At 36.9% G+C, this 20,108-nt stretch overlaps 1 protein-coding gene across 1 annotated transcript in view; it reads right to left on the bottom strand.

Moving 5' to 3' along the window:
- man1a1 (mannosidase, alpha, class 1A, member 1) overlaps positions 1 to 20,108 on the bottom strand; it is a 119,363-nt gene that overhangs the window by 60,090 nt on the left and 39,165 nt on the right. The window contains exons 3-4 of the mRNA XM_015004389.2: positions 12,232 to 12,347; positions 2,997 to 3,077 (exon numbers count right to left, since the gene is read on the bottom strand). Coding sequence (XP_014859875.2) covers positions 2,997 to 3,077; positions 12,232 to 12,347 — 197 coding nt within the window. The remainder of the gene's footprint in view (positions 1 to 2,996; positions 3,078 to 12,231; positions 12,348 to 20,108) is intronic.

Raw genomic sequence — 20,108 nt, 5'->3', positions numbered from 1 at the left:
TTGCAGTGGTTTTCTAATATCTACTCAGTCTAATCTGAACCAAGGTGCTTATCTACTACAAGGTCGTAAATCTTTTTTTTAGCCCAAAACAGGGATCAGAACAATACATAATTCAAACAGAACAAGATAATATAAGTTATAATACAAAATATTCCAAAATAACAGCTAAAATAAATTATAAATCATGTTTAATTATACAGAGCTCATCAAAATCCTTCGCAGACACTCAATTATTTAGTAAAAAATGGTTTGTGTGTAGTGGTGGATGGAAATGTATCTGGAGTCAGATTAGAGACAGTTTTCCAAGAGAAATGCAAACATGGATCACAGTTTTAGATCCAAGGTGATAAAATTATATTTCATTTAGGCTTTGGCCTCTAGAAGTGGATGGATGGACAGATGGACGGATGTATAAACGGATGGACAGATGGACGGATGGACAGATGGATGGATGGATGGATGGATGGACGGATGGACAGATGGATGGATGGATGGATGGATGGACGGATGGACGGATGGATGTACAGATGTACGGATGGATGGATGGATGTACGGATGTACGGATGGATGTACAGATGGATGGATGGATGTACGGATGGATGTACAGATGGATGGATGGATGGATGGATGGATGTACAGATGTACGGATGGATGTACAGATGGATGGATGTACGGATGTACGGATGGATGTACAGATGGATGGATGGATGTACGGATGGATGTACAGATGGATGGATGGATGGATGGATGGATGTACAGATGTACGGATGGATGTACAGATGGACGGATGGACAGATGGACGGATGGACAGATGGATGGATGGATGGATGGATGGACGGATGGACGGATGGATGTACAGATGTACGGATGGATGGATGGATGTACGGATGTACGGATGGATGTACAGATGGATGGATGGATGTACGGATGGATGTACAGATGGATGGATGGATGGATGGATGGATGTACAGATGTACGGATGGATGTACAGATGGATGGATGTACAGATGTACGGATGGATGTACAGATGGATGGATGGATGGATGTACAGATGGATGGATGGACAGATGGACAGATGTATAAACGGACGGACAGATGTACAGATGGATGGATGGATGTACAGATGGATGTACAGATGGATGGATGGATGTACAGATGGATGTACAGATGTACGGATGGATGGATGGATGGATGTACAGATGGATGGATGTACAGATGGATGGATGGATGGATGTACAGATGTACGGATGGATGTACAGATGGATGGATGGATGTACAGATGGATGTACAGATGTACGGATGGATGTACAGATGTACGGATGGATGGATGGATGGATGGATGGATGGATGTACAGATGGATGGATGGATGTACAGATGTACGGATGGATGGATGGATGGATGTACAGATGGATGGATGGATGGATGTACAGATGTACGGATGGATGTACAGATGGATGGATGGAGGATGGATGTACAGATGTACGGATGGATGTACAGATGGATGTACAGATGGATGGACGGATGTACAGATGTACGGATGGATGTACAGATGGATGGATGTACAGATGGACGGATGGATGGATGTACAGATGTACGGATGGATGTACAGATGGATGGATGGACAGATGGACGGATGGATGGATGTACAGATGTACGGATGGATGTACAGATGGATGGATGTACAGATGGATGGATGGACAGATGTACAAATGGTCAGATGGATGGATGGATGGATGGATGTACAGATGGATGGATGGATGTACAGATGGATGGATGGATGTACAGATGGATGGATGGATGTACAGATGGATGGATGTACAGATGGATGCATGGATGGATGGATATACAGATGGATGGATGTACAGATGGATGTACGGATGGATGGATGTACGGATGGATGTACAGATGGATGGATATACAGATGGATGGATGTACAGATGGATGTACGGATGGATGGATGTACAGATGGATGTACAGATGGATGGATGGATGTACAGATGGATGTACAGATGGATGGATGGATGTACAGATGGATGTACAGATGGATGTACAGATGGATGGATGTACAGATGGATGTACAGATGGATGGATGGATGTACAGATGGATGTACAGATGGATGGATGTACAGATGGATGTACAGATGGATGGATGTACAGATGGATGTACAGATGGAACCCCATCAAATGGCCTCGTTCTAAAGTGAAATTTGGAGACTTTTCCTCCCAGAGGTTTTCAGGCAGTTAGGGAGTCTGTTGAATCATATAATTACTCATATTAGGAAAAATTACACCTAATTCCCACACTGACTCAGCACTGCAGGTAAAAATCTCATAGCAACATAGTAAAGTCTTTCACATGAAATTCACTGAAAGAATCTCTCTCTAGACTCAAAACCTGAATTAGTTGGGATATGAAGCGATTCTGGTGAAATATTCCATCAGCAATCTTACATTCCAGGAAATGTTTTACCTATAAAGACCAAAGGAACATTCCAACTTCCAAAAAATACCAAGCATCTGTGATCTAATTTCTACTGCAAATATCTTACGACACTTAAAATAAGACAAAAATAACTCACTTATTATTATCAGCAAGATAGGAGCTTGTTTTAAGTAAGTAATTCTTTAAAATTGATGGAAAAGTATTACTTCTGCTGGTACCATTACCTAGCAACACCAGCCAAGCCCAGCACGTCACCTAGCAACACCAGCCAAGCCCAGCACGTCACCTAGCAACCCAGTTTGAGTTCCACTGGCAGATTATTTCATTTATAACATGTCAATGCAACAGCACTTTTTTAAAAATCAATATTAAATAATTTTTTACTTAAAACAAGCTCCTATATCTTGCCTAAATGTTATTTGTAAGTGAGTACATTTGAAATAAGATAAAACTAAGATATTTGCGCCAGAAACTAGACCAAACATACTTGGTAAGATTTAGTGTTTTTGCAGTGCAGAAGCAGCATGAAAAACAGTGAATGAATCTCCTTACCTCTTTCCCAGACAGGTAGTAGGCAGACAGCAGACCTCCAACAAACCTGATGTTCACCTCAAACACAGAAACTTCTGCATTCTGCACCAAAGAAAAGAAAAACAAACACATATGATGCAGAAAACTTATATTCCTGCTAGTTATAGTGACTATCATGTAAACTTGTTAGCCCAAAACTAAAGGTCATAATATATCCCCCAACTTTGTTTCATCATCTGAACCAAAACCAAAAGGGAACTCCAGCTCTGCCAGGGAGAGGTTTGGTTTATATTGTTGCACTGATCGACTTTACAGAGCTGCTGGCATGGCTGCTGCTTCTGAAACGGCTTAAATGCAACAATAAATCACAGCTCTGCTGATTTTTAAAAGCAGGCACAAATTAAACAAGACAGCTGATTTCTTGCTGCCACAACCAACACCGCTACCCTGGACTGTTAGTTTCTGAACATCGCTCCCAGGGGCGTCCCGGAAAACGAGTCAAAGTGGAGGGAATAACTTCTGACTCTCTGATGAACATGGGATTCTGGGAAATGTTTATTATTTCTGGCTGGAAGGAGTTAGCCTATTCAATTAATTTTTAAAATTAAAAATAAAACTCTTATTTCCTGAAATGTAATAACAGCATTTCTTTAAGCTTGATGCATCTGCAGCTAAAAGAAAATACTGTATACAAATTTGTTGATAATTTAATAACTGGACAGCAAAAAGTGTTTACTAGTATTGTTTTTATATGTAATCTGAATCAGGTGAAACTAAAAATGCCACTTGTGGAGCTCTGGATAGAACTTATTTACAGATAAAGTTGATTTTTCATCTTAAATGAAAAATAGTTTTCAACAGTTTTGGCTTTATTACTGCTCTGAGTATGTTATTCTTTCAGCAAATGGCCTTTATTGACTCCAGTTAACAATTAATTGATTACTAAATTATTTTATAAATCAATTAATCGCGATTAATCGTTTTAGAGAAAGACTAAAATGTGATGTAAAAACCACATTAAATGGTAAGAGCCTGTGCTTGTATAGCACTTCATCAAGTTCAGAGGACTCCAAAGCACTTTCCTCTACAATCAGTCAGAGTGGTAGGCTACTTCATAACATAAGAGGCTAAAGATAGTTTAAAATGCCAACTCCATTATTCTTGTCTGTTTCAAGTAAAAACTCAGTTTTAACGTCTTTTCTTAATAAGGATAAACAAGAATCCTCTGCTTCCTACTATAATCTGCAGATTATTTTTAAGGGAAAAAAAAGAGTTTGTGCCATGGTAAATTTATTGCCATGTGTTAAACAGCACTAATACATCCTCCAACTCTTCAGCTGCTCAATGTGACAGAGATTAAGTGAACAATGTCTACAAAATAACAATGCCCATCTTTCTAGACAATAATAGTGCATCCCAAAATAACAGTTGTCATAGTATTTGTCACTGCGGCAGAAAATTGAGTTTTTCTGAACAGATCCCTGAGTCATATGAAGATTTTGAGCTTGACTGACAGCTCTCATAAGCCGCTGCTGCCAAACTGAGATACGACAATAGGTTGTCCTGTGGGAAAAACAAATGGAAAATATCTCCAGTCATTTTTCTGAAAGCCGGAACCGCTGAATGACGCGGCTGGCGGTTTGGTTAATTTCTGCTGATTTAAACTCACAGACGGAACCAGAAGTTTACATACACAGAATAAATGCATCTTTTTTTCCTCACTACCTGATGTTAAAAACAAAACCAAACTTCTCTTGTTTTAGCACATTTACAATTACCAAAATTATTTATATTTACTCAATTCTGAAATAATTAGAGCAAGAATATGTCAGAGATTGATCTGTAGATGGGTGATTCTCACGAACCCAGTCATTTGAATGTCTAAGAAGATTTTAAAGTCATACTCATGAAAATTAAAAATAATTCACTTTTATTTGAACAATCATCATTTCTAATATTTGGCACAGTTAATTGTTAGTTACCAAAATATTTTTTTAAATGTTTTTTAACTAATTTTAGAGTCAGAAATTCATTACCGTAATGCGTCCACAGTAAAAAAAAATGCTTTCACCTCAATTTATCATTGTAATTATTCGAGCTGGTTTATAAAAAAATACTACCAACTTGTGTAAAATAATGTAAACTAGCTCAATATTGTAATATCTAATGATTTCCTATTAAATAATAAAATATATTTTAATAAAAGTGAGTGTCCAGAGGTGCAAAACTCATTACCGTAGCACCTTGTTCGAAGTCCTGTTAAATTTATAGAATTTTTTAAAATTGAGTTATTTTGACCCATAATGTACCACAAAGAAGAGAAGACAAAATATGGCTAAAAAATAAGATTGTTTGACATATTTTGATTATGATAATTGTTATGTTTCTCCTTGCATACGCCTATTCGCACACCATAGGCGATCATTACCGTAATGTGCATTACCTCATGTGCTTAAAAAGTAAATGATTAGATATTTTTCTGTAGAGAAGATATCAGGGAATTTGTATTGTAGGTGAAAAAATTTTAGCTGACTCACCATGGCATGCTACCATTTTAAGCTATCTCATGCGATTGTCACTCATTACCGTAATGCACAACTTTCATTACCGCGTAATTTTAGACCTGTTGCGGTAATGAAAAACAAGATTACGGTGATGAACAGTGTCTTTTTGAAATGAAAAAATAGATAAATACATAGTGCATTTAAACTTTAATGCTCCTTCTTATTGTTTTTTTTTACACAATTACAGCAGTTTTTTATTTACTTCCTACTTATGAAAAATGGTTATACTATTTTATGGCAACAAATATTAATTACCTAATGTGAAGGGCAAAACGAAGTAGTGCTGGATATCAATTAAAATTTCCAAAAATGCTTAGATTCAGAGGGACCCATTTCAGCTCATGATCCAATTTGATGGTTTTTCGATTCAGTTAAGGATATTCCACTATCAAAATTTTACTTGGAAGGTGAATGAGTGAAAGAAGATGTATACTGGGGGCAGTTCTCCTGGACTGGCAGCCCGGGGGGGGTGGTCCACCTACAGAGTATGCTCCAACTACAGAGGGTTCTTAGGCCTCCCTGGTAATGTCTATTCTGTGGTTCTGGATTATCTGGATTAGTCGAATCTAAGCTTCAGGAAGAGCAGTGTGGGTTTTGTCTTGGTCGTGAAACACTAGACCAGCTCTACACCCTCAGCAGGTCCTGGAGGGTCCGTGGAAGTTCGTCCAATCAATCTACATGCGTATTGTGAACTTGGAAAAGGTGTTCGACCGTGTCCTTCAGGGAGCCCTGTAGGGGCTGACAGTAAGTCGGGCTGGTTTCCGGTGAGAGTTGGACTCCGCCAAGGCTGCCCTTTGTCATCGATTCTGTTCATTACTTTCATGGACAGAATTTCTAAACGCAGCCAAGATGTGGACAGGGTCCGTTTTGGTGGCCTTCGCATCTCTGCTTTTTGCAGATGATGTGGTCCTGTTGGCTTCATCAGGTCATGATCTACAGGTTTAGTTCCCAGTATATCTGTAGTCATGGATGGGAAAATGGAGTGAGAAATTGACAGGTGGATTGGTGCAGCGTCCACAGTGAAGCATATACTGCTTTTCATTGTAAGCAGTAATGGCTTTCCATTATGGTTCAGCAATATGCAACATTTTCTCAGTTGCACTGGTCTGCCCTGGTGAAGAGAGAGCTGAGTCAAAAGACAAAGCTCTCAATTTACTGGCCAATCTACAACCCTTCCCTCATTTATGGACATGAGATTTGGGTCATCACCAAAAGAACAAGATCACAGCTACAAGAGGCTAAAATGTTTTTTCTCTGAGCTCTCCTGTAGAGACAAGGTGAGGAGCTTGGTCATCTGGGAGGGACTCAGAGTAGAGCCACTGCTCCTCCACATTGAGAGGAGCCAGTTGAGGTGGCTTGGGCATCTGGTGAGGATGCCCGAGCCACCTCAATAAATAAATCACCCTTACATAAAAATAAATGAATAAAAATAAAAAAAAACACCCAGTGAAGGACATAGCCTATTATCCAGGTCTGTGTAATATCGATTTTTGCGATATATATCAATATTTTCTTTCCTAGAAAAAATCGATATAGTAATGCAAGTATTGCAACATCCAACTGTCGTCTTGTTCACTCATTGCTTGCTTCGCCGGGAGAGTGATTAGGTCATCAGGCTTAGAGTGATTCCTTCAGATGTTAAGTGTCAAGGTTAAAAAGGTATCAAACTATTCAGAGCAGGTACTTGGTGCACTTTATTTACTTCACAAATGCATGTAAGCTACAGTTTGTACTGTTTCAATTAAAAGAAACATGTCTTCTCACCACTTCTTTGATTCATTTTGTCCAGCTGTTGACTTTAAGTCTGTGTCCATGTCCAACTAGAGCCAGGTATTGTGTAGTTGGTGCTTTTAATCAGTTTTCAGTTAAATTAATTCAATCCAACTCTAAGTCACAAAATGTCACCAAAATCACTCTGTCCCTCTAAAATCTTTCAGAAAATTGCAAAAGTGTATTGAATTGTATTCTTTGCTGAATATCGCAATATATATGGTATCGTGAGCAGAATATCGTGTATTGTATTGTGTCGTGAGATTATTGAATCACTACAGCCCTACTATTCCTGAGGATTGATGTATTCGTCCAATTGCCCAACCTTACATTAGCAGAGATGAAAAAAAGTCAGTTGTGGGTTTGTTTCCATGGCTCAACGTTGGTAGAGCCATGGAAAGAGCCGTTGGTACATTTGCAGATGTATGTTTTGTTACATGCCATTTTATTATTTATGTGTAGTTAAATGTTAGTGTAATTATAAAGTGTTCATTACCGAAACATTCTTATTCATTACCGACATACGTTTTTTCATTACCGCTATGCTCATTTTATGATAATTTATTTAGATTAGATAAAAGAATTACATGAACTTTTTAATTCCTCAATGAAATGGTCAGACTCTTTTATATTATGGTTGTGTTGTTTTTTCAATTTAATGATTTAACACAAAATTAGAACAAAAATAGATTTTAAAATTGTATTCATGTTACGGTAATGAAATAATTGTTTACATTAAAATAATACATTTTGTTATTAATGACTATTCTTTGTTGGTACCTTCTCCTTTGTGGACACTGAAGTCCATGGTGTCCAAAAAAAGTGGAAAAATGTTTTTGTGGTTTCATATTTCTTCATCAAAATTGTGTTACGGTAATGAATTTATTTCTTCAAAGTCAGACTAAAATGTCTAAAAATACCTTTAAAAATATGCATAGAGGTTATAATTTTACATTGAAAGATAAAATTAGATTCTATTTTATAAAGAAGGTGTGTTTTTGTGTGCATACAATGCATTTTTATTTTTGTTGTAAGTTGTACCATGTTCGTGAGAATCACCCAGATGTTTCCAGCCCAATTTGACATTTTGAAAATAAATTTGCTTAATGGAAAAATGGCAATTTTGGAAGAAAACAAAAACAAAACTGTTTTGTTGATAAAACGTTTTGGCACAAGGATATGAGGAGTATTTTGGCCAAATTTTTGTAATTAGCAAAACTGCAATGGAAACACTTTTTTTGCATCACACGGGTCACATGATCAACAACAGGATGTTGCCACTGTCGCAAAACACAAAGAGACAACAGGAACTAGTTGAAGGATGACGGTGCGGTAAGTTTTTTAATGACTTATTGCATGAACAAATTTATTCACTTGTGATTTTAATTGTGTTTCTTCTTTTATGGAAACACTGCAATTACAAAATGTAATTTTTTCGACAAGTATAGACATAATGGGAATGTCCAGCCATCATAATGTTGGGTTTCTGGAGCAAAACGTTCAAACTGACCTCAAAATAAAAGCCAAAGACTTTGTGAAGATGCTGCTGAAGCTGGTAAGAATGAAAGAAACCTGTCCTATACAGACTTGGGCTGAAATGCCGCTCAGCGAGGAAGAAGCCATTACTCCAAAAGAAACCTAAAAGCCAGATTTCAGTTTGCAGATGCACACAATGATAAATGCCTTCATTTTTGGAGACATGTCATTTGGTTGGATGAAACTAAAGTGTAACTGTTTGGACATAATGACCATCATTGCATCTGGAGGACAAACTGGGATGCTTGTAACATCAGCTCAGACTGGTTTTACCCCAAACCTAACAGTTAACGTGGTTATAAAACAGTTCAAGGACAACAAAATTTATAATTGGGCATGATATCAATCTTGTAGAGAATTTGTACACCTGTTCTGTCGAGAGGAATGGACCAGAACTCCAGCAAACTATGAGAAGACGGCAATCCTACCAATAACTGAGGAAATGTGGTCAAAACTTCTGATTTTGACCACATTATTAAATAAATCTGTAATTTTTTTCCCTTTTATTGTTGTTTAGCAAATAGAAATAATTTTGGTAATTTTAACTGATCAAAAACAAGAGAAGTTTGGTCTGATTTAACTTCAGATAGTAAGAAAAAAAAAAGAAAAACATATTCAAACTTTCTCATACTCATTTTTCTTTCTCTTTAATTCATTCAAAACTAAAACCGAATAACTACTTTTGGATTCTTTAATTTTGCCAACTCAGGATGATTATTTATTCCCATTTACAGCAGTGATTTATTCATGTGCTGGACTTCAGCATTTATTACAGCTTTAAACTGTTGGGCAATGACCCTGTGAGTCAGCATTTGTATGACACTATCTCCCTCCTGAAAAAAGGTTGGCAAGCTCAGAATCAAGTCTCCTGATGTTGCAACATTTAGGCCATTACAGAGCATGCAGGAAACTGACTAAGCATGGCCATTTCCTAGCTGAAAACGATTTGAGGAACTTCAGCAAAAGCCAATGAGTTAATGATCCACCTAAAAATCTTTGGAGCAGAAGGGATGCCTATCATCACCAAGCATCTGCTCTATTAAAACGTCAAAAAGAGAAACTTGGGAGCATTTTGAGAGGCTACGACTGGAGAAATAATCAAAATATGCCTGTTGGTGGTTTAAAGAAGAGCGCCAAAAACAAATGAAGTGGATTAGCAGAGCTTGCCAACAAGTGATGGTGTCATCCAGGAGATGCAATGTGATATATTTAAAAGTTAACATGCCACCAAGACTCTTTGATGATACTTTAATGTTAAAGTATTTCTGAATTGAATGAATATTGCATAAATACAAGCGGTTAGTCAAGATGAATCGATTACTTGAAATAATGGTCAACTAAGTAATCGATTAATCATCAACCAGAGTATAAAGACTCAAAACTGTACAAAAATATATACACTTAAGATAAAAAAGCAACTTCTTTCTCTGTAAATATGTTCCAGCTTAACCTGTTTCAAATTCTGTAAATAAATATGAGCAGGGCAGAAAAAATTAATCAAATTAATTGTGATTAATCGATTATCAGTCAACTAAGTTTGTAAACAATTAATTGTTAAATTGAGTGTACAGGCAAAAAAAGATAATAAGCTAATTACAGGGCAGTATTTAATGCAAAACTACACAAAAAAAGCTTTTTGCATCAAACATAAACCCTCCCAGAACTCCTCAAGTGACATAGTTCAAGCCCTGGTCCAATTTCTGTAAAAAATAAAATAAAATCTATTAGGCAATGCTTTGTTATTGCCTTTTTGGTTATAAAAAGTTTATTTTCTTATTTAGAAAAGGAATTTACTTACTTATTTCTAATATTGTGTTAAAATAATCTTAAACGTCAAATGAAAAATCTGCAGTATGAGCAAATTATTAATCCGATTAATCAATTCATCTTCTGAATAATCAATAAAACATATGCAGAGCAGTAATTAGCTCAAACCTTTACAAAAAATATATGTAACATGTATAACATATTTGTCTGTAAATATGTTTTAGCTAAATCTTAAGTAGCATAATTTTAACTTCAAATTTACTAAAGGAATGCGGCATTATTTTACTTAATTACATACTTATTTTCTTGTTTCAAAAATAAATTGTTTATTTGTATTTTTAATGTATTCCTAATATTATACTAAGCTTAGGTGGAATGAGCAAATGTTTTATCCGATTAATCGTATGGTTAATCGAATAATCGCTTGAATGATAGCAATAATTGTTACATTCAGCTCTAAATACAAGTATTTTTAAAGTATCTAGTAGTGTAGACACGGCATAACTAAGTCATTAACAACATTGTCATATCGCAGTTCTCATATTCACAATCCTCTCTATCCTCCAGGAACTAGTAGCATGCTGGAGCCTTCCCAGTTGAAATCCTCTAAATTGTCTCTACAAACTGTCGTGAGCCGTACTTCTCTGGGTTTTTCTACTCCTGCAGGAAATAAGGAGTTTACGCCAGGAAACAATTGGCTCTCTGCTGATATAATCCAGCTTGACTGACAGGCCAACAACTGCCACACACTGGAATCAGGAAGGATTATGCAAAAAAGCAGCAACAGCAAAAAAATAAAAAATAATAAAATAAGACACGTGGCTTCATTTTACAAGGACATGAAGAAAAACGTCTCGCATTCAGAGCATGAACACTTTTTCTTTAGATGGAAGACTAAACAAAGACGGGCTGATTCCCTGTCAGTTGTGGCTGTTACAGCTGATTTTTCAGTTATATTTGGTTGGTTTAGATGAATCTGGTTACGACACCGATCCGCAGACACAGTCATAACTACGCTAAAGCAAAGCTAAAATGGTTTTCTGCCTCCTCTTAATGAGAGGCTCTTAATCATAATGAGGATGGCTCGAGAATAAAGGGAAACATCAAAGGAGAAGAGGGCAAATTGTCTGCGCTGTACCGACGTTCACATCTTCAGGAACACAAGCCGCTGAGCTCATTAGTCAACGCAGAGTAAAAAATATACAGTCCTATTTCACCTAAAGAAACTTTAACTAACTCCTTTTTCAGTAGCATAAAGAAAACTCAGATTTATTGCTGGAGGTTTTAACTTTTAAAGATCCTCTTATGATGATTTGATTAGGATTTTATTGACAACAATAAGGAGAAATGAAGGAGAACTAAATGTATGTGTTGTTTTGACCATTTTAAGCCAGAGTTTTTATCAGAAACATGATAACTCTTGATCAGAATGTTTAATTTAATAAACCGAAGCAGATATTTCTTTAGAAACAATGAAAAATTCAAAACGTTTTTTGTTCTTTAAAAAGAAAAACACTTGGATTATTTAATGTCATACTAAACCACAGCACTTTTTTATGTTTTTGAAAGTAAATATGAAACTCTTTGATTATTGATTAGTTGTTATTTTATTAACTTACCACATTGAAGTCCAGGTTTTTCTCCACCCAATCTGTGGCAGTTTCAAACTCCTCAAACATTTCCATGATGTAGAGCGTATCCAGAGCGTCCACTATTGTTGCACCTTTTATACTTCCTGGAAGAAACAGAAAAAAAACACATTTCAATTAGAGATGAAACGATTAATCAGAAAAATCATGATTAATCGATTGTTGAAATAATCGTCAACTAATTTAGTTATCGATTAATCATTAACTGGAGTAAACAGACTCAAAAAAGGGATATTTACTGAAAGAACAACACAGTCAGAGCGGTAATTAATATAAAATTCGACAAAAATATATACATTTCATATTTATGGTGAAAAGAAATTGCATAATTTGTACAAATGATAAAGTATAAACTCTAGGAATGCTATGTTGTTGCATTTTAGGAAATAACATCTTTTGATGTATTTGTAATATTGTATAAACAGACTTAAACAAAAATCTGTAAAATGTGCCACTTTTCAATATTCTGATTAATCAAATAATTGCCAGAATATTTGATTAATCGCTAACAAAAATAATCTTTAGTTGTAGCTCTCATTTAAATGAAAAGTTTTTGCAGGTTTTTGTGTCATAAATATATATTTAGTGTGCCATCTATTCAGCAGCATCAGAAATAGATTTAATGAAGACATAAAAAGATTTCTGAGCTGTTGGAAGCTTTATCCGAGTCCAGATGTTGGCCTCAAATTTACCGCAAAGTTCTGAAAAAGCTGTTAAAGTTATAGAGGTAGAGTAAATTATTAAACAGGCAGATGGTGAGCAGTACCGACGATCCGATGAAACGTAAAAACTTCTGTTCATCCGCAGTGATTAATATAGCAGAAGGCAGGACATATAGATCATCATTTCAATGCACTCATTACTCCAAAACCAGAAACAAATGTGGGTTTGGGTCGGCGCCAAGCAGCTCAATAAGTCATGAAACATGCAGAGCTTTTAGTTCTGAACATAAAACCCAACATGGAGAAACCATCTGACCAATTAAAGGGAGGAAGCAACGCAAAGAAAGACATACAACAGGAAGTAGAGCTACAGAGAACAAAGGAAGAAGAAAAACTGATATTTAGGTAAAAAAGTTTAATACGCAATTTCACAAAGGGTCCAAGAGTTCCTGTTGATCCATGTTGGGTTCACATTTTAGAAATTACTGTTTACTGGGAGGGTACAGCAGGGAGGGAGGGGGGGAGGAGGGAGGGAGGGAGGGAGGGAGGAAGGAAGGAAGGAAGGAAGGAAGGAAGGAAGGAAGGAAGGAAGGAAGGAAGGAAGGAAGGAAGGAAGGAAGGAAGGAAGGAAGGAAGGAAGGAAGGAAGGAAGGAAGGAAGGAAGGAAGGAAGGAAGGAGAAATTTGGGGTATAAATGATAAAGAAATGAAGAAACGCTGCTTAAAGAGGAAAATAAATCTAAATGTCTGAATACGCATTAATGTTGTCGTACAGATTTTTCTGTAACTCTAAAGGAGCTTTCATCTTAATGGCCTGTCTGCAGGAAAAAGCAATGGAGCTGCCACTCAAATCTGCACTAAATAACCTTTTGAATGTGTAAACGCTCCAAGTATTTCAGTGTTTTATTAAAGCAAAAGCTTTTCTTACAACTTTAAAAGGGGAGAAATTATCAAAACACCAATTAAAACATAGAAAAGGTAAAACAGTGGTGTCAGTCATGTTTGCTGCTTTGATTCGTCTTCTTTGACTAAACTGTCAGGTTCGTTTGACAGTTTAAATTGTTTCACAGTGGGAGTAGAGTTATCTTTCAGGTTTTTGTTTTTAATACACTAAATTAAAGAATATTTTGGGAAAAAAACATGAGATTTTCAGGTTAGGTAAGGAATAATTTTAGTATTTCTAACTGACCTAAAGCAAGAAAAGTTTGGTCTGATTTATTTCAACTGTCATTTCAACTTTCAACTGGAAATGGTGTTCTAAAAATTTAGATCGCACTTTATTACAAAGCAGAGCAGTTTGAATATCAAGCACTTTCTAGTAGTTTCCAAAACTTGAAAACACCAAGTTGAAATTCAAAAACTTTCAAGGATTTCAAGGCCCCTGAAGCAGCTTCTAAAATCAGATCAAGGATCTGTGTGTTGGTCCAGATGGAAAGGTCTGAGGTGCGTGCGACGGCTGGGTTTCGTCTGAGGTGTGTGTGTGTGTGTGTGTGTGTGTGTGTGTGTGTGTGTGTGTGTGTGTGTGTGAGGCGGCAGATGGTTCAGCAGAGGGAGGAATCAGTGTGGCCTCTCCATAAACATGAGTAGCAGAGGAAGAAACGACTCTACAAGCGCCGAGCGAGAGGGAAGGATTGTGGCGCTCGCTGTTGGCGCTTAGCTTGTTCGCGTGCAAGAATTTAACTTCATATATGAGTTTTTGCATAAATTAACAAAACAGAAGTGCTTCTGTCAACGGCAACAAATGGTATATTTAGCTACTAAACAATAGCTACACTAACTCTTTTTTCTACAGACTTCCTGTTTAAAAAATTATTTTTGCGGTTTTAGTTTAACTTAAAATGCAACTCCAATGTTGGTCCATATGCAACTTTCAATTTCAACTTACTACAGTGCCAATCGTATTCTTTCCAGTTTTCCACATTTTGTCACGTTACCGTCCCAAACTGGTGGATTTTATGTGATCAAACAATAATAGTTGCATTTCCATTGATCATATGATTGCGTACTTTGACATTTTGAAAATAAATGTACTTAATGGAAACACTTTTTTTGCATGACAGGAGTCACATGATCAACAACAGGCAACAGGATGTTGCTACTGGTGGAAACGACAAAGAAGACGACAACAGAAAAGAGTCTGAGAATCGTGTTTTTAATGACTGTGAATATTTAGGTGTGATTTTAATTGTTTCTTATTCTATGGAAATACCGCAATTGCAAAATTAAAAGAATACTGAAGTTCTGTGCACATTTTTAACTGAAATGCAGATAATGTAGCACATATCCAAATTGGAAGTAAGGTTTGATACCAAGGTTTAAAAATAAAATCAGATTTTTTCTTACCAGATCTCATTTAACATTTATCGATCTTTGAGAATATGTTCTTGTGTTATTATGCCATTACTATTTTTGAAAGTACTCAAAATGACAGAATTATCGTTATAGAGTTAACCTGAATTCAAAGTTCAAATAAATAGAAGTTTGCCAAACAAGATGGCGGCTTTGGCCATGCTGACATCACCAAGGAGTGCTTTGGTGAAAAAAAAAAAAAAAACAGTCTTCAAAAACCAAATCAAGTTTTCGCCCTGCCCTATATTAGAGCATGTCCACTTGTTAAAATGGCCCAGTCAATGTCCTGACTTGAGTCCAATTGGCAAAACATTAAGATTTATGTTTTTTGATGTTCTTTATCTAACCTGGCTGAGCTTGTTTTACCCCGATGGAAGCCAAAGAAGCTGAAGGAGGGAAGAAATTGACAGATAGATGAAAAATGGGAAAGCCAGTGTCCCCAGAAGACAAGAATCATTACGGCTCTGTTCTGAGGTAGGACACAAGGAAAGATTGCAGCAAAGGGAGGCTGAAAAATGAGAAGAAAGGGCTCCAAAAGTCATTAACCAACATTATTCTTCTTTTCCTGTGAAACACAATCCATCCACTCGTTTCTCTTCCAACACTCACTTCTCTTCTAATGACAGAGATATCAATATTTTATCCAACTTCTCCTCCTTTCATGGAAAAATCATCAACATTAACCTTAATAATTAAATCCATCATTAAGACACGACGTCACACAAAGTCCAGATACATGTATTACATTAAAAGATCAGCAGAACAAATGGGGGAAAGCGACACAAATCTGTGAACAAACTTTCAAGCCAGGAGCTTAAAGTAAGAAGAGTAAGAAATATTGTATATAGATGTAAATAATCTTTGGGTGATTCAGCAGTTCTGCTGGTTTTGACTGGACGTTTGAGGTTAAAAGATAAACTTTGTTTTCTTTAAAATTCGGCAGATCTTTGATCGACTATTCATGTCTGCCGTGACTCTCTAAACTGTTTCTTTTATCCGTTTGGAGTTTTCATATACAGACATTTGGCTGCAGCCATACAGAACATAAATGAAACCCTGCAGAGGGCAAAGTAGATTAAAAACAGAGAAAAACACAAATAGATGTGCGGAAGCCGAACCAGCAAACGTCGAGATCTTCTTTGACATTTTGCTACACATCATCTTGTTTTCCATCTTCCCAATAAAGAGAAATTGCCCGGTGTCTCTCCACCTCGGACTCGCCCGTAAAAGTATCTAGTGAAAACATTGTTCCCCGTCAAAAACTAAACACAAGGTGAGCTGACAGCGGCTGGAAAATTCCCTTGACTTTATGAAATACGCCGTCACCCAGCCAGGCGACGGAAAACAGACAAGGCTGCAGACTCAACCTCTCGCCAGCTTTCCAAGGGAAGTTAAATGGATGGAGGAAAGATGTGCTGACTCTGCAAAAATAGAAACGGCAGCCTCAGCCTTTACAAGTCTGGAAGAAGCCAAAGAGTGACTGGTATTAAAAACATAACGCCGAAACTCTTTTAAATAGAAATCATCTCTTCGGCTCACTGTCTTTCTAACCAAACGGCCTAAAATTGTTCCAACCAAAACTAGATGTTTAATCCCTAATCCCACACTATCATCCAGATCTCAACACATTCAGCTTCCAGTGACCCAAACACTTGCCTCATTTCAGTTTTATTTTTTATTCCAGGAGGTCAAAAAGGGTTGGGGAGGAAAAGTGATGGCTAAGGCTTTGGGTAATCGCGTTACTGTGGGCAGGAAGCACACACACACACGCATGCACGCACACACACACACAGACACACGCACACACACACACACACATCCCAGAGCGTGTTAACCTCTTGGCTTTGGCTGCCACATATTCAAGCGTCAACTGTTTTTTGTGAAGGTTACAGCGAAAGGCATTAGCCAGACTCCTTCCTTTTTTACTCTGTGCTGAAAATGTGATGCTGACACAGATATTAGGAGGGAGGTAAAGTGAAGCAAGACGAGCAAATTTGAAGCAACCATATCATCTTTTAGGATATTGTTACGATTTTACGCAATAGGTCAAGACAAAAGTGATAAACGATTTTCTAAATGTCTTTACTTTTACATCTAGCCTCTGAGAGTGGTTACCATTTACACTGAAATCAGGGCTGAAATGATTAATCGTGATTAATCTGTTATTGAGATAATTGTCAACTCATTTAATAATCGATTAATTGTTAACTTGAGTACACAAAATGTGTGTACAAAACTGTTCAAAAAATATATTGGGGATGAAGCGATGAATCGGATTAATCACAATTAATAGATTATTGAAAGAATTGTCAACTAATTTAGTAATCGATTAATCATTAGAGTACAAACACTCAAAACGGACAATTGTTTAAATATTTTCATATTCAGAGGATTAATTACACCAAAACTCTACAAAAAAATTAAGTTTGAAACTATCAGATGAATCGATTACAAAAGTAATCGTCAGCTAATTTAGTAATCGATTAATCATTAACAGACTATTTACTTACCTCTTTTTTTTTTAAGTAGTAAGCCAAAACTTCACAATTATTATATAAATATAAAAATCAAACAGAAAGGGTGAGCTTGTGGCTGATTGGATGTCTGCTTTAACACATTTTTGAACTTTTTTGATCGATCTAAGCACCAGAACCGTTATTTGACTTTATTTTTAGATGTTTTCAAAAGTTTAATTCCTGATAAATTTATGATAATCGCTAAAGATTCCTGATTGCTTTTGATAAATTCTGATAGTTTGATATTTTTCTGATGAACATATGTAGCATCAATGCAGCAGTTCCTGCTGGTATTAAAAAAATCAAAATAAAATGGTCATTTTTAACATTACAAAGGGTTGTAGATACTTTTATAAGGAAGTATAAGAGTCATCAGTAGTTTGTGTCTTTAATAGAGCTAATGAGAGGATGAGTGGTGCTGCAGTGTTTCCAAACCCTGGGAGGTGAGACTTCTTGTTGTTTAAGGTGCATTAAGTGTGATTAATTGAAGCAGTTGACAGTTTAAAGTTTCACAACAAAAACCCAGGAGAAAAGTTTTAGCATCTCAGGGATTTCAAGTGTATTGCATCCATGTCATGACGGCAACATTTCAGCTCCCCTCTTATCCGAGTCCCATCCACAGCCGCCGTGCTGCGGGAGATTTACATCACTCCAGACTCAACCAAATTCAACTCCCTCCGCCTCATCATGCTGACAAACACACAGCAGAGAAACCTGAGGGAAGGCCACAGCAGAATTACTCCATCCATTTCAATTACAAAGATTGAATATCTGATTCACAGGCGCACTGAATGCTGCGTGGGAGCCGAGGCTGCAGCCCGGGACTCAATGTCAAATTACATAACCAACTAAATGACTTGTCGGAATAGAAAGACACCAGAAACATCAGTCCTCTTGACTGGTGGATAATATTATTTTTAGCCTTGCTCGCGACAGCGCCGGGGCTCAGAGGCCGTCCGCGAGCAGGAAGCAGCAGAATCAAATGTGGGATGACATAATGAAAGGAATGTGGCCAAGAAGCACATGCAGCCAACTAGTTTACACACCTCAACCCTGTAAGCCCCCCATGCCTCCACATCATCAACTCTGCCATCTAACTGAAGGTGAGCTGCAGACCGGCGTGTCTGCTTCTCGTCCTTTAAGTCTTTTTTTTTTAGCATTTGGAATTACATTCACTCAGCTGGAAGTGTCCAAATTACACACATCTCCATTCTCAAATTTCCTTAATCTTTAAAATTATAGACAAATCTTCTCTATGAATTTATGGCAGGTATTTCTACAAAGGTCTGACATTGGAAACTTTGAAAGCCAAAGATTGACTGGACAGCAAAACTTTGTGGATGGATGGACAGATGGATGGATGGACAGATGGATGAAAGTGCAGATCGATGGCAGGTTGGGTGCACAGATGGAAAAATTAAAGATTGGTTAATAAACGGTTGATGGATTGATAAAAACAAAACTTAATGACTGGACAACTGTCTATATGGTTGACGGATGGATTACCGAAGATTCAATGGTTAGACAATGTGGTTGACAAATTGATGAACAGATAAAAGTCTTCAAACTCTAAAGGCCTGGATCAATGCATTTAGAAGAAAATAAATGTAGGCAAATTAAAGGATGTTGGAAAAATCCACACAAACTGCTGGGTTGAACTTTATAAGCAAAACAAACATTGAAACTTTGACATTAATGTCAGAAATTTAGAACAAATCAAGGAGAACATATAACAGAATACTGGAAATTTCTGTATTTCAAATATTTAGAGAAAAATTTCAAGTTTTCTTGAAAATGTATGAGATTAATTAGAAGATTTCAGAGTTTTGCTCCATTTTTTCCCAAATGAATGGCCCTAATAAAATGTTGTAAAAACCCCTTTCAAGTTTTGGATCTACAATAAATATCAGGCTAATATATTTGCTTGATTTTATCAAAACTGAACGCAGATCAATGCAGAAAATAATACCTAATGAAAATGCAAGAAAAGACACATCCTCAGGTGATTATTGAACCTGAAAAATTGTTCCAGCTCTGCGTTAGCTGCAGTATCGCTTCAACTAAAGGCGATAATAAATAAAAGAAGTCACAGTGCTCTGACACGGGCAGGAGGAAAGACCGCAGGGAGAAAAACAAAGCGACAAAGAAAAGCAAGTCTCACAAAAAGCCTTGCAGCATCTGTGGCAAAGCCTGCCCTTCATCCTGGGGCCTTTTTAAAGCTCTGCACACGGGGCCAGAAAGAAAACCTGCACTGCAAAGCCACTGTGTCTCAGGAGGAGCTGAAGGTCTTCACTTCTTCACATCGCCTGCAGCTACAGCTC

This window comes from Poecilia mexicana, unplaced genomic scaffold (genome assembly GCF_051168715.1).
Source record: "Poecilia mexicana isolate PSO_F unplaced genomic scaffold, ASM5116871v1 scaffold_21, whole genome shotgun sequence".
Classification (NCBI taxonomy): domain Eukaryota; kingdom Metazoa; phylum Chordata; class Actinopteri; order Cyprinodontiformes; family Poeciliidae; genus Poecilia; species Poecilia mexicana.
The sequence above is the reverse complement of the archived record's forward strand: the minus strand, read 5'-3'. Positions and strand labels throughout refer to the sequence as shown.